The sequence below is a fragment of the Bison bison genome, unplaced genomic scaffold (genome assembly GCF_000754665.1).
Source record: "Bison bison bison isolate TAMUID 2011002044 unplaced genomic scaffold, Bison_UMD1.0 scf7180017864192, whole genome shotgun sequence".
NCBI lineage: Eukaryota > Metazoa > Chordata > Mammalia > Artiodactyla > Bovidae > Bison > Bison bison.
In genome coordinates this window covers 3870619-3884990 of record NW_011494764.1, presented here as the reverse complement: position 1 = coordinate 3884990, position 14372 = coordinate 3870619, and the positions used below count along the sequence as shown (strand labels likewise).

The 14372-nt window shown below is 53.5% G+C and overlaps 2 protein-coding genes across 5 annotated transcripts in view; one reads left to right on the top strand and one right to left on the bottom strand.

Moving 5' to 3' along the window:
• Positions 1-11163, top strand: part of DEF8 (differentially expressed in FDCP 8 homolog (mouse)) — a 16647-nt gene extending 5484 nt beyond the window's left edge. For 3 of the 4 annotated variants that reach the window (XM_010843924.1, XM_010843927.1, XM_010843925.1), the window contains 9 exons: positions 1127-1276; positions 2045-2186; positions 3361-3525; positions 4018-4145; positions 4386-4499; positions 5335-5415; positions 5977-6117; positions 6217-6326; positions 7204-11163. In XM_010843924.1, the coding sequence (XP_010842226.1) occupies positions 1127-1276; positions 2045-2186; positions 3361-3525; positions 4018-4145; positions 4386-4499; positions 5335-5415; positions 5977-6117; positions 6217-6326; positions 7204-7306 (1134 nt within the window). In that variant the 3' untranslated portion in view covers positions 7307-11163. The remainder of the gene's footprint in view (positions 1-1126; positions 1277-2044; positions 2187-3360; positions 3526-4017; positions 4146-4385; positions 4500-5334; positions 5416-5976; positions 6118-6216; positions 6327-7203) is intronic. The other variant, XM_010843926.1, reaches the window with a different exon arrangement.
• A 158-nt stretch (positions 11164-11321) lies between these two features.
• Positions 11322-14307, bottom strand: CENPBD1 (CENPB DNA-binding domains containing 1). Its single transcript, XM_010843923.1, has one exon. It carries the CDS (start codon positions 13742-13744, stop codon positions 12113-12115), a length of 1632 nt encoding a protein of 543 aa, XP_010842225.1. The 5' UTR covers positions 13745-14307; the 3' UTR covers positions 11322-12112.
• Between the last annotated feature and the right edge of the window lie 65 nt (positions 14308-14372).

Here is a 14372-nt window from a genome sequence, read left to right as displayed (position 1 = left end):
GAGTTTGAAGAGTTGGCCACGTCCATCTCAGCCGGGTCTCCTAGGCGTGGAGTCTGAGGCCTGCGTGACACCTGGCTCCCACCCTATACCTATGTGCCGGCCTGTGGGAATGGGTTGGATGCGGTGTTTGGGAGCCTGGGCTCTGTCCTCCTGGGCAGCCATTCTCTCCCCTCCATGCAGGATACTACAAAGTAGATGTGGGGGCTGACTCCATCTGGGGTCCTGGGGAATCCTGTCGTCCATTGCAGGGTGAAGGCGAGGGCGGCCACTGCCCACCACCACCTGCTCAGCTAGGCAGGGCCACTCCTGTCTGAGCTAGGTTTTGTTCCATGAAAACCTTGTGGGGTGTTTGTTTGTTTGTTTTTTTAATTAAAGGGCTCTAATAATTCCTTTAAAGTTTCAAAATCTTTGCAAACTATCTCCAACTGTTGTTTGAGAGAGATGCTATGGTAACATTCACATAGGACTTTAAGATTCGCCTGAGCCCCCGTTTCTCGTTTGCTGTTCATTTTGCTGGTCATGTGGCCTTTAACTTTACATTCTGTAGGTACATACACTCCTCTCAGTTATGTGTTTGAACCCTTATTTTGCACTCCTGCGGGCAGTGACCCCCCTTTCTTGGGGCCCCAGCCTCTAGCTCTGACACCTGGCCTGTCTCCTTGCCCAAGCTTAGGGCTTTGCTGGACCCGAGCTTGGGTCAGCCTGTGAGGTGCTGGGCCTGAGGGCAGGTGGCAGCCAGGGGTGTCTCTGAGCTTGGCGATTGAACCAGAAGCCACTTCCTCTCCTTCTTGACAAACAAGTGTCATTTCCCCTGATTTCATCCAAGAGGAAGTTCTGTAGAAGCAAGTGAGATAGCACAGCCAGAAGAGCAATTGGATTTCTAAAAGAGGGAAGTTGTGTTTTGAAGAACACCATGAGTTAGGTCTCCAGAGGCCCATGGGTGGACAGGTCCAGAGAGTGGGCAGGTGGTGTGGCCTGGGGCCTGCCTCTGCTGCTGACGGTCCTGGGCATTGAGCAAGTCTTTGGGCCATCGGGGCTCGAGATGGGTGGGGAGATCTGTTCTGGGCCCAACGACACACAATCTGACTATCACTGTCCCCAAACTGCTCCCCCTCCATGTGAGCAGGGCCTGTTCCTGGCGTCTGATGTCCAGCAGCTGCGGCAGGCCATCCAGGAGTGCAAGCAGGTCATCCTGGACCTTCCAGAGCACTCAGAGAAGCAGAAGGACGCCGTGGTGAGACTCATCCATCTCCGGCTGAAGCTTCAGGAGCTGAAGGTAGGTGCTGGTCCACCCTCACCAGCAGCCAGAGCTGAACTGGAGGCTGGGGGAGTGATGGGCCCTCAACCCAGCTCTGATCCTGCCTGTAGTCCTGGGTCATGTGTCCACCTACTGAAGCAGGTGGGTGAGTTAGTCCCACCTTGAACCACATGACCCAGAGTGTGGCCTGGTTCCCTGAAGATGACAACAGAAGGGGTCATGGATCCTGGAAGCCAATAACCGCTGGGGTCCGTCATGTAGTCCTTGAGTCTGGTTCATGAGTCCATGGGTTTTGGACAGTGGTAGTTTCATTAGAATATAGGTAAGGCAATGGTATGGGCTCAGACAGCCCGAAAGACAGTGGCTTAAAGGAGTTGGTTGTGTAGATTTACTCACGTGGATGTGTTGCGGGTTCCCTGGGCCTATCTGGCAGCTACTGGCATTGGAGACCGCAGGTTCCGCTTTTCTATTGCTCTGCTCTTCCCTGGCAAGTCCAGGACAGCTTCCACCAATCTGGGTCTGCTCTCAGCCAGCTGAAACAAAGCAGGGAGGGCAGCAAGGGCCCCTCAGTACTGCTCACGTGCCCTTGGCCCTAATGTGGCCCTGGTGCAGCAACTAGGAACAGAGGTGGTCTGTAATCTCAGTGGACCAGGCCTGACCGGGCACCCTGTCCTATTGTAAAGGGAGGGGTCTGTGGTAACCTTTGCTATGTGGTGCCTGGGAGATGCAGTCAAGGGGTTCATGTGTCCAGAAGGAGCTGTGACCCTTCCCTGGTCTCCTCCCTAGGACCCCAATGAGGATGAGCCCAACATTCGAGTCCTTCTCGAGCACCGCTTCTACAAGGAGAAGAGCAAGAGTGTGAAGCAGACATGTGACAAGTGTAACACAGTCATCTGGGGCCTCATTCAGACCTGGTACACCTGCACAGGTGGGCGGAGACCAGACTGCCCTTCTGGGCTGGCAGTCTAGGTCTCCGGGGAGAGGGGTTCTCTATCGTGTCCTCATTATTTGCAGAACCCGGTAGTGTGTGGTGGGTGTAGCAAGAGATGAGAGACCCAGGTGTCTGCCTTCACTGGGCTCAAGTCCACTAGCCACATGTGACTCTTCAAATTTAAATTATTGAACATAGATAACTAGCTCCTCGGTTGTACTGTGCATGTTCCAAGTACACAGTAGCCATGCAAGGTTGGTGGCCACCCCGCTGGACATTGTAGAGACACATCACTGTATTGGAGGTCCTGCTCTGGATGAGAAATCAAATGAGTCAGTAATGTGGTGTGTTAGAAACAGTGAAGAAGGCTAGGGGGGCACAAGCATGTCAGGGAGTGGGGTGCTGCTATTTTAGGGTGAAATGAAAAGGCTTCATGTAACATTTAATAAAAAAGCTTGGAGGTTAGGGGCAAACCAGGAGCATATCTGGGAAGGAACATTTCTGCAGGGGAGCTGTATGTACAAAGGCCTGTGGTCAGTGTGTGTCCAGTGTATTTCATGAGGAGTTGAGAGCAGCGTGGCATAGAGGTACTTCAGAGGTGGCAGGGGGCTTTTCTCTAAGTGCACTGGGTCCATGTGGGTGGATATACTTAGGTTTTAACTCCAGCTGCTGAGCTGAGTATGGCATGGGGGAGGGAAAATGATGGCCTTCTGACCAGGGTGAGACTCTGACATTCAGATGAGAAGGGCCAAGTGCAGCTATAGCTGGACATGGGTGTAAGAGAGGAGTCGGGATGACTTCCCAGTTTGTAGTCTCAGGAGGTTGAAAGACAGAGTCCCTGAAATCTGAGATGGGAAGCTGTGGTGGATTTGGGTAGGAAGAGCCAGGTTTCACTTAGATGGCTTGGCCTTGATCTCCTTGGGTATCCCAGTGGGCATGGCTGGTAGGCCCCTGGACTTCTGAGTCTGAAATTGGGGGAAAGGTGTGCACGTACTTTCAGGGCAAGGCTTGGGGTGGGGACATTTGGGGACCTGCAGTGGCACCTGGAGAGACTCTTGGGTTGATCTGGGAAGCTGAGTGGAGCCCCCTGGGGGTCCTGGAAGCTGAAGGTCAGCCTGGGCTGCAGAGTGGCCCTCCTCCTAAGAGGCATGCTGTTGGGCCCCCATCCCAGGGTGTTATTACCGCTGTCACAGCAAGTGTTTGAACCTCATCTCCAAGCCCTGTGTGCGGTCCAAAGTCAGCCACCAGGCCGAGTATGAGCTGAACATCTGCCCTGAGGCAGGCTTGGACAGCCAGGATTACCGCTGTGCGGAGTGCCGAGCACCCATCTCTCTGCGTGAGTGCCCCCGGGGTGGGGGGTGGGAGTTGGGCAGGGCGCAGGGCTGAGGGGAGCTGTCCTGGGCAGGGTGCCCTGCCATCAGCTGCGTGAGTAAATGGGAGGAATGCGCAGTTGAGCTCCTCTCCTTGGGAAGCCAAAAAGGACTGCTTTTGGCACCTTTTCACGCCCGCCCAACCTGACCAAGGTTCCCCTAGGAGTCCCTGCAGGGCTGGGCTAGTCTCTCTCCTGTGACCGCATCATCACAGAAAACCCACCCCATGGGAAGACCACACTGCACTCACACGCTGTGTGTCAGGCCTTCCTAGAAACATACTGACATTGACTCAAGGGATTCCCCATCTACTGTCTCGTTTTACTGATGAGAAACGGGAAGCCGGGCGACTTAGAAGAGGACGAGTCAGGGGCGGGGCCGGGCGGTGGGGAACCCTTGGTGCAGCTGGGGGAGGGGACCTCTCAGGTCTCCCTGACTTTGGAACATCTCCTCCACAGGGGGCGTGCCCAGTGAGGCCCGGCAGTGCGACTACACTGGCCAGTACTACTGCAGTCACTGCCACTGGAACGATCTGGCTGTCATCCCAGCGCGTGTGGTGCACAACTGGGACTTCGAGCCGCGCAAGGTGCGGAGAGAGAGAGCGGGGAGCGAGGGGTGCCGCCCTGGGGATTGGGTGGGGGCGTGGTGTGGCCTGGGGCGTGGCAGAGCGCTGGGGCATGGGGCGTGGCTGCGGGGGCGGGTCAGGGCACAGGCTGGGGCGGGGCCTCGGGGTGGGGCAGAGTGGGGCGGGGCCCGAGACAGGGCGGCGGTGCTGCAGGGGCGGGGCGGAGCGCAGAGGTGCCACCTTTCCGCCCCTCTGGCCCAGGTGTCCCGTGGCAGCATGCGCTACCTGGCGTTGATGATGTCGAGGCCAGTGCTCCGGCTCCGGGAGATCAATCCTCTGCTGTTCAACTATGTGGAGGAGCTGGTAGAGATCCGGGTAAGACAGTGGAGTGGCGGGCGTGGGGCAACCCTGCTCCACTTTCGCAGCTGTGTGAGGAGATGCCACCTGTGTCACTGCCCCCCGCACCCCCCCCCCACCACTGCCCTTTAAGTTAAAGTCGCTAGAGCAACTGTCCAGTCACAATACGAAATAGCACACGAGGCTCAGAGGCAGTTTGAAATTTTGTAGCAACCACAGTAGAAAAATGAGGTGAAGTTCATCTCAGTGATGTCTTTTATTTCGTGCACATTGTTGAGACACATCGTGTGGCGTTTCTGTCTTGTATTAGACTGCGTCCCAGTGTGTATTGTCAAGAGCAGCCTCACATTGGCCCAGCCACATCTGGTCGCTGTTCTGAGGAGCTGTGTGTGACTGGGGGTCCTCTCTTTGGCACTCAGCAGGAGGGCGGGGTGGGGTGTGCCTCAGGTGGGTGCGGAGAGGGATGGGACTTGGTGGGGAGGAGCTGAGGCACAGGGCCACTGAGCTGAGCAGGGGATCTGGGTTCAACTGGGCAGTCTGATGCAAGCTCAGGCGCTCCCAAGGTGTGTGTGTGTGCATGTGGAGCTGGACGGGGAGCAACTGTGCACTATGGAAGCTTAGGGTCCTGCCTGGTGGGGAAACTGTGTCTTGACCTTGAGCTCGGTTGGAGGCCTCAAAGCTGGGACTGTCGTGGGGGGACGGGAATGCACTTACGGTCCTCTACTGACCCAGACTGTAAAGTGACAAAGCTTCCCACAAAGCCAGCCCTGCCTCACCCCCACTGGCCATGCAGACATGCCCAGCACAGCCCCTGCTCTGGCCAGAGATGCCCACCTGCCCCTCTTGTCCACAGAAGCTGCGCCAGGATATCTTGCTCATGAAGCCATATTTTATCACCTGCAGGGAGGCCATGGCAGCGCGCCTGCTCCTGCAGGTCAGTCCACCTGCCCCCCGGGGTAGAGGAGGGGTGGGGTGGGGAAGGGGCCCTCCAGGAGGGCAGGAAACAGACCAGGATCGTGAGGGGAAGACTTGACACTGCGCATGTGCTGTGCCATCAGCAGAGGGTCTCCACACTGTCCCAGGGAACACCAAGTCTACCCACAAAAGCATTCTACCCACAAAAGTGTTCCCTGCTTCTGTCAGCATGAGAAGCACTGAGAGAGTGGGTTGTCACCCTGCAGCCTTCACGGGAGCCTCCATGGAGTGGACCCAGGGATGGCCAACCACAGAACACTTCGAGGCCCACCTACTTACTTGTTTGCAAGCACTCACTGGGTGCCTGCTGCGGGCCGATGGTGTTCTGGATCCTGGGGAGCAGAGTGGGCGGGACCTGGCCCTCACCTAGGAGTGCACTCTCCGGGTTGGGCCGGCAGGAAGAGTAGGAAGCAGCGTATTGTGTGATGAGATGTGTGGACAAGATAAAGCTGGGAAGAGGGCTCCGGTCAGGCAAGGGCCCTGGCCTGGTGGCTCCGGGGTCACATGGCTGTGCCTGCAGCTCCAGGATCGGCAGCACTTTGTGGAGAACGATGAGATGTACTCGGTGCAGGACCTGCTGGACACGCACACGGGCCGGCTGGGCTGCTCACTGGCTGAGACCCACACGCTGTTTGCCAAGCACATCAAACTGGACTGTGAGGTGGGCCCCTACAAGCCAGGTGGGGAGGCGGGAGGGCGGCTCGGGAGGATGTGCCCCCCTACCTGGGAGTGGGCACTGACCTCCCCGCCTTGCCCGCAGCGGTGCCAGGCCAAGGGCTTTGTGTGCGAGCTCTGCCGGGAGGGAGATGTGCTATTCCCCTTCGACAGCCACACGTCCGTGTGCGCCGACTGCTCTGCTGTCTTCCACAGGTCTGTGTGAGCGTCCGCCTCCGTAGATGGTGGATGACAGGTGTGGGAGAGAGTGCTGGGAGTGTCAGGTGGGGAGAGGCTGGGGCTTGACCTTTGCCACCTGGTTTCAAATGGGACTTAGGTTTACTGAGGCTGGAGCTTCCTAAGCTTTCTAGTTTTTGTGATTTTTTTTTTTCCAAACATCCCTAGGCCACAAGAAATACCCAACAGTTTTATTTATTAAGTACTTAGGTTCAACAATGGAAGCATTTATGTCCTAAAGCCTTGTGGATGTTTGGAAGAATGATACACAGCAGTGGGAAGAAGATATGTGAACTCTTTAAGTACACTTATCAGTAGGCGTGTGCCTGTGGGGCCCACATGGCTTGTCACACTGGGCTCAGATGGGACCCCACCACCCCGTTTCTGTCCACACTGGATTTTCCTGGCCCTTGCTGTTTCTCAGAGTGACCCTCAACCTCATTGGTCAGCTGAGCTGGACTGCGGTCTCAGTAAGGACTGTAGCACAAAGTGTTGAAACTCTGAGCCACCTTGAGCTGGCAGTTTGTGAGGTGTCCTGTCAAATGTTTCTGTGCCCCCTTCAAAAATTTAAGCTGCCATGGGGACCATGTGCACCTCCACAGAGCCCTGAGCGGGGGGTGCTTTACATGGTAGTGGGAACAGGTCAGGGAGGGGAGTCACTAAGAGGGTCAGAGGGTACCAGGTGATAGGTGTGGCCCTTTGGGATGTCTATACAGAGGTATGGGATACAGGCCTGGCTGGCACACCTGGATGAGACTGCTGCAGGCTCCCGTCTGTTAAAGGAATATTGTGAAGACTCAGGGTTACAATTCTGCTTGTGGAGCCCCCTCTTCACGGCCATTCCTGTCTCCCCCAGGGACTGCTACTACGACAATTCCACCACATGCCCTAGGTGTGCGCGCCTCACCCTGCGGAAGCAGTCGCTCTTCCGGGAGCCTGGCCCAGACCTGGACGCCTGAGCGATGGAAGCCCTTCTAGGCCTGTCTGTCCTGCTGGCCGTTGCCACAGTCAAGGTGTTTCCTATACTCTGGAGACCTAGGGTCTAGCCCCTGGACCCCCCGACTGCTGAGCCAGCACCACCAGGACCACCGTCCCCCAGTGCGTGTTGGGGCTTGGGGCGTCTGTTTTTTGGGTGGGCTGCTGTGAGGGCCAGGACGTGCACCCTTCCTCCACTGCAGAGCTTTGAGGGTCAGGTGGGGGGAGCATCCCTCACCTCCCCTTTGGTCAAGAGCCCCCCACCCTACCCTGCCCACCTTGGGACCAAGGCTACTGGGCCCTGGCTACACTGGAAATCCTGGAAGCCTTCCAGGGAGTGCCGACAAGACTGAGGATGCAGTCTTAGCCTGACTTTTACCTGTGGTGGACGGTATGGGTTCTACTTGGAGGCCCCTCCCCCAGCCCCTTGCCTCTTTGAGGTCCCCTGGTTGTCCCTGGCTGGGGCTGTGTTCATCCCTGTCTCCCGAGGGCCCTGCCCCTGCCCCCCGGGTTCTCTGGGCCTTCGCCAGCAGGACCATTCCAGCGGCTACTGGCTGCTGTGGAGATCTCACCTCCTACCGCCCCTGCCTTGGCCCAGCCCAGCTCACTCTGGTGCTTCATGCTGGGTGGCTGAGGGGGTCCCACCCAGCAAGGAAGTGCGCTTCCAGGTATTGGGCGGGACTGTGCCCCTGGCAGGTCAAGGTTAGGTGAGAGGGCTAGGGGACAGTAGACCTGGCCCGAGTGTGCCTATGGAGGGCTCCGGATCACTCGGAGACCCCCCCAACCGGGGCCTTCTGTTTGGGGAACTGAGATCAGGCACTGGAAATACTTGCTCAGGGGAGCACCAGGCAGGACTCATGGGGTGTGGGAGGTCCTGCCACCAGCGGCAAAGGGAGCCGGGCATGGAGGACTGACCCAGTGGGGAAGATGCATTTGTGGGAACCGTCCAGGGGAAGGCTGCCCTAGCCTTGCTGGCCTTCTCCTTGCCCTGGACTGTGCTTGGCTGTTGACACCTGGGGTGGCTGGTGGGCAGGAGGCAGTCACCTGGACATCCATCACCTTTGACTGGGAAGTGCAAGGAGAGGCTTGGCCCACAGGGAGGCTGGCTGAGCCAATGTGGGGGGTGGGTAAGGACAGTGCCAACCCCTCCTTGCCCCTCTGCACCCCACGGAAGCCCTGCCCAGGAACTTTAGGCCACCCTCCGACTGTGCTGGGCTGTTCAGAGTGTCAGTGTGGGGTTGGTCCACATGGGGCCACCCTGCTTCCCGTTCTTGGGTCTAGGGGGTTAAAGGCTAAGCGCCCTCTTCCTACACCTCACATCTGTACGTCTCACTGCGGCATCGCATTTCTGTCCCAGGGATCCTGGCTTCTCCCAAATGGACTCTGTAATCAGCACTGTGTTATTCCAGTTACAGTCACTGTGTCCGTAAGAAATGTCAGTAGCCATTTGTTGGGCAAAGTTGACTTTTTTTAAAACTTCCTCTCACATCACGTCTTCTCCTCCTCCCCCTTCTGGGTGACAGATTCTTTAAACAGAATCATGTGTAGGTCTTTCTGAGACCATGTCACAGTAGCCAGAACCCAGAGGAACCAGTTAGTATGGCCAGGCCTCCCAGGAGAGCCGTATGGGCTGGGTGCTGGGGACAGGGCGGGGTTTGCTGCAGGGTTAGTCAGAGCCCACAGGCCCCTCCCACAGGGTCAGGTGTAAATGGGGCACCTGACCTTGGCCTCAGTGTGCTGACACCTCCTCTGTAGGCTGCACTAAAGCACCCTCTGGGGTTGTTTGGGTTCCAGGAAGTGCTGAGCCCAGTCTGGCTCTGTAACAGAACCTACGTCCTCTCTCCTGAGTCCTCCCAGAGGGAAGACTGTCACGTTAACTCAATGCAAGCAGTGCCAGTCCCAGGTCTAGCTCCCAGAAGCACTTCCGGTCTTCAAGTCTGACTCACTGAAAGGGCCCTTGGAGCTCAGGAGAACCCAAGACCCCCTCCCAAATGACATTCCAACCTCTGTGTATGTACATTTCTCTCTGGAGATACGACCTCTGGTTTTGAGGATGATCTCAAAGAAACATCAGGAGTGTGCGGCAAAGGGGTGGGGGAAGGGTGTGTGTGGGCTGTCTGTGGGCCCACGCTAGCGCCTCCACTTCAAACAACTAAAGCCACACTTTGTGTCAGAGGGAGCATGCGGTCTCCACCCACCCACTTCAGGTACGAGGATGAGTTTTTCTTAAACTTTTAACAGCTGTAGGTTTACAGAAGTGCTGCAAACACATTCCCAGGTACCCATCTCCTGGATTCCGTGAATGTTAACATTTTCCCCATTTGCCTTACTCTTTCTCCACACACTTTCTTTTGAACCATCTGGTGGAAGTTGCAGATGGTGCCCCTTTTCCTCTAAGTGCTCCTGTGTCACCCCAGCAAGGATATGCCTCCCACAGCTATGGTGTGGCCATGACATCAGGATGCTCACGTGGATGCTGACCGTAAAGCCTACAGCAAGCCGTGTTCAAATTCAGCCACTTAGTTGCCATGTCATTTTAGCCTTTAATCTGGAAGGGTTCAGGACTCTGACACAGAAAATCACAGACAAATTATTCTGAAGACTTTCCTTTAGTGTGGGTTTTTCTGACTGGACTCGGGCTTTGCCCTTTTGGTGGGATTTTCCACCCACCAAAGTGGTGGGTGGGTCCAATTTGTCATCTATCCTGCTCAAAACGCTCTGGTCCACTTGGTCCAGCTGACTGACATCTTCCTGGCACTCTTTAGGCACTTTCTTACTTTCTAGCACAGGAAAGTGTTCCAGGCTTAGTTAGTAATTGCCCCAGTCCCAGCCCTGACACCAGTCATCTCTCCAAGGAGCCCTGGGACCTTCTGGTGGAGGACGGGTGTGATAGTTGGGTGTGCTCACTTTTGGGCTGATCACTGCCCAGAGGTCCTTTCAGTAGTGTGGAAATAGTACTCCTTATCTATTTCTTTTTTGGTCTATAAACATTAAAAACCATGAGTTCACAGTGAAACTTCCAATTTCAAAACAACACAAGTCATTCTTTCCCTTTTTCATGTTTATTATTTCCTTGCTCGACAGTGAGAGAGCTGGCTCCCTTATCCAGAGTACACTTATTTGCTCAGTCCGACAGTACACAGAAAGCACCTTTGGGACTGCTCACTTACGCTGGTGAGAAACAAGGCTACTCACGAGCCTTTAATATTTGTCTATAGCCCGAGGGCATACAGTCAAAAAGTACTTGCTTTTGCTTCTTCATTGTGGGTGTGCAGTTCCTGTGAAATACGGTTCCATTCAGGTAGTCCACTGCTTTACTTCCCCATCCTTCTTTACTTTTGCTTGTACAGTATATTAACATGGTCCCCAAAGTCAGAACTTCATAAAAGGTACAAAAGTTATATCTCCTCCCACCTCTGGAACCAATCTCTTTAGTCTGATTTCTCCCACCTTTGTTTCTTATTGTACAAATGAGTATGATGTATGTGTATTTTCTTATTCCCTGTCTTTCTTCCACAAAAGGTAGCATACTCTACTCCTGATGTTGCTTTTTTTCTATTAATAATATATCCTGGAAACCACTCCACATCAGTTGAGTTCTTCCTTGTTCTCTTATTATTGTAGTTGTCATCACTTACAACTGTCTAACTCTCCATTGTGTACAAGCGCCATTTCATATTTGACTTTTTACATGAGACTCTTCAGGCTATTTCCTAGGTTTTGAAGTTACAAACAAGGCTGCAACAAAATCCATGCATCTGTATTTTCTTTTGTTGGAAGTGTATCCTCCTAAAAGTGGGATTGTTAAATCAAAATAAATATATTTTGTATTAGTGCTTGATACTCTTCTGTAAGGGATGTACAAGTTTGTGTTAGAACCAGCAGTGAATGAGGGTGCCTCTGACCCCACAGCCTAACCAGTGGAGTATGTAGCCATACTTTTGATTATTGCTGATCTGAATAATGAGAAATGGTATGAGTGTTGTTTCATCTGCACTTCTCTTATGTTTGAAGCACTAATTTACCTGCTTATGAATTATATCTTTTGCCTACTTTTCCATGGGGTTTTTGGTATTTTCTTCTCAATATTTATGAGTTCTTCACATATCAGAGATATTAACTCATTATCTGTGAGAAATTTTCTTCCAGTGTATCATTTGCCTTTGACTCTGTCCTCTTTTATCCTCATGGAAAAGTTTTATTACATTTTCATATCATCAAATTGATTAATCTTAAATTTCACCTGGACTTTGAGTTCCAGAAGATCTTTCTGATCACCCATGGGGAAGAGGCATATATCCATGGTTGTGTAGCACTTGTATTGTTTCAGCTTTTAGATTCAAATCCCTCGTCTGTTTATTTCTGTGTATGCTGTGAGGTGTGAACTAATTAGCTTTTGCCAAATTTTATCTAGCTGTCCTGCACTATTAAAAAAAAAAAAACCTATCTATATCTACTTCTGGACTTTCTATTGTATTCTACACGTTTGAGTACCTCCTTGATTCAATCAGAGGTTTTATAGTGTGTTTCAATGTCTAGCAGGGCTGGTCTCATTGTGTGTTTTAAATAACTTTTCCTGGATTTTTCTTTCAATCTTCTTAAAGCACATATTTAAGCACAATTTCAGTAACAAGATGTGATGTTCTTTAGTGTCAAAATGAATGTACCAGAAGCAGGGTTTCCAAGGATGTTAAACATCTGGAGGCCAAGACTTGGCCAGGCGTCACCCAGGAGGTTGCCCTGTTGTGTCTGGTCTTCCTGCCGTGGAGTGTGTTGTGCACTGAGGTCACCTAGGAGAGCTGTTTGGAGCACCGCTCTTTCTCACTGTACAGCTCCCTGTAGCAGCTTATTGCATCATTGATTGCTCTTGAAACTTGCAGTTTCCACGCGGCATCAGGGCTGTTACTGGTAAGGACCTGCAAGCCAGCCTCAAAATGTGAGAAGGCTGCTGACAGCTCCCGTGTGGTTAGTTGGCGTAGGGCAGGGGCAGCCTCTTCACCCTCCTCTTCCTCTCCTGCGGGCTCCTGCTCCAGCTGCATCAGCTCCTCATTTGAGAGACCCTCCTCATGGGACTGCAGCAGCTGGTCCACATCAGCTTCTCCCACCTCTCCAACAGCCACACTCTTGGCAAGGATCACAATATTTTGTTGAAGCTGTGCAATGCCATCTGTTTGGGAAGCACTCTGGAACTGAACACACTCAGGCCAAATCTTCTTCCACACACTGTTCATTGTTGCTGGTCTGAGCTCCCCCCAGGCTACTGCGATGTTGTCCACAGCGTCCACAATGCTGTAGTTTCTCCAGAACTCCCTGATCTCTGCTGTATCCTCCCCATCTGTTGCTTCTAGGATGTGCTCAAAAGTCCTTCTCAGGTAAAGAGCTCTGAAGGCAGAGGTTACACCTTGACCCATGGGCTGGATGGAGTCAGCTGTGCTGTCATGAAGATACTCCACTCTTACAGTATCAGACAGATCGTTCAGATTGACTGGGTGGCATGGTGCCTTGTCTAAGATGAGCAGGGCTTTGTTGGTCAGGTTGTTTTGGGCACAGTATTTCTCAATGGCAGGGCAAAAAAAATATGTGAACCATTCATGAAAGATGCTCCTGGTTGCCCAGGCCTTTCTGCTTGAGCGCCAAATCACGGGCAGATTGGGCTTGGAGTACCCCTTCAGAGCCTTGGGGTTTTCTGAGTGGTACACCAATAGGGGTTTCAATTTGAAGTCCCCAGCTGCGTTGCCACCAAGAAGCAGCATCAAGCGATCTTTGGATGATTTAAATCCTGGCTCAGCTCTCTCTTCTACTGAAAGAAACGTTCTTTCAGGCATTCTTTTCCAATAAAGACCTGTCTCATCCACATTAAAAACTTGCTGGGGGGTGTACTCACCTTCCTGAATGATGCTCTTCAGTATTTCTGGATATTCATCTTTCTTGGCAGGAGCTGAGATGTTCATTTTGAAGTGGGGCAAACAGTGGCGTTCCTTGAATCTCACAAACCACCCTTTACTTGCAGTAAACTTTTCTGTTTGAGAGCTTTCACCTTGCTCACGCTGTAAGTCATCAAACAAACTCTTGGCCTTCTTCTGAATAACGGTGACACTCAGGGGCACGTTTCGCTGGCTCTGGTCTTCAAGCCACACGCACAACAACCGCTCCATGGTCTCCATGACTGCACTTCGGCGGCGAGTCAACCGGGAGGCTCTCAAAGGAGTGGCTATTTGTGAACTCGCTTTGATTTTGTCTTTATTATCTCTGATGGTTGCCACCGTAGAGGCAGCAAGGCCTAAGGCCTTTGCGATCTGGCTGAGCTTCTCACCCACTTCAAAACGTCTTAACACTTCTAACTTCACGTCGAGAGTGATTGCTTTCCTTTCCCTTTTGGCACTCCGGATGACTGCGGCGTTTAGGGACCTTTTCCCAGGCATCTTTGCTGCCGGTGTGTACTAACCACAGCAGTCTCAGGGGCGAGAAAGCCTGTGGTTACTCCATGCCCCTTCGCAGAATTTGGGGAAGAGAAATTGGGGCTTCCCGGAGGCGCAGGATGACTACACCGGGGACGTGACCGGCTCAGCACAGGCCGGCCCACGATACAGCCCAGGACAGGGCCTGTTCCTTCTGGGTTCCAGGGAGTCAATCAGAGCGGCCTAATCCCTGGACAGCAGGACTGGGTTTCCCTGAAGCAGAAACAAAACTCCGTGAGGGGCGGTAATACCGCACAGCACACGCCGCCCGGGATCTTCGGTTCCTCGGGAACCGGTTCCCAGCGCTGTACCTGGACCACAAGGAGTCGGCGGACAGGCGGGGTGGTGTACGCCGCTTCCCAAGGAGGACTCCAGATTTAAAGTAAGTCTAAAGGATGTCTCCTCAGCACCTTGCCCGCGTCTGCCACCGTAGTGTAGGTGGCGCAAACGTTCAGATCCGAGTCAGCTCCGACAGTAGACACCTGAGTCAAGGTCCCCACCTAGGCGCCTTGGCCTCACCGCGCATGCGCGAGACCCGGAGGCCCGCTGGAGGTGTGGTGCCCTATGACCTACTCGCCGCTGCACTGCGCGT

Excerpts from the sequence above, each read along its gene's own strand:
- CENPBD1 (XM_010843923.1), bottom strand. The coding sequence starts at position 13,744 with ATGCCTGGGAAAAGGTCCCTAAACGCCGCAGTCATCCGGAGTGCCAAA.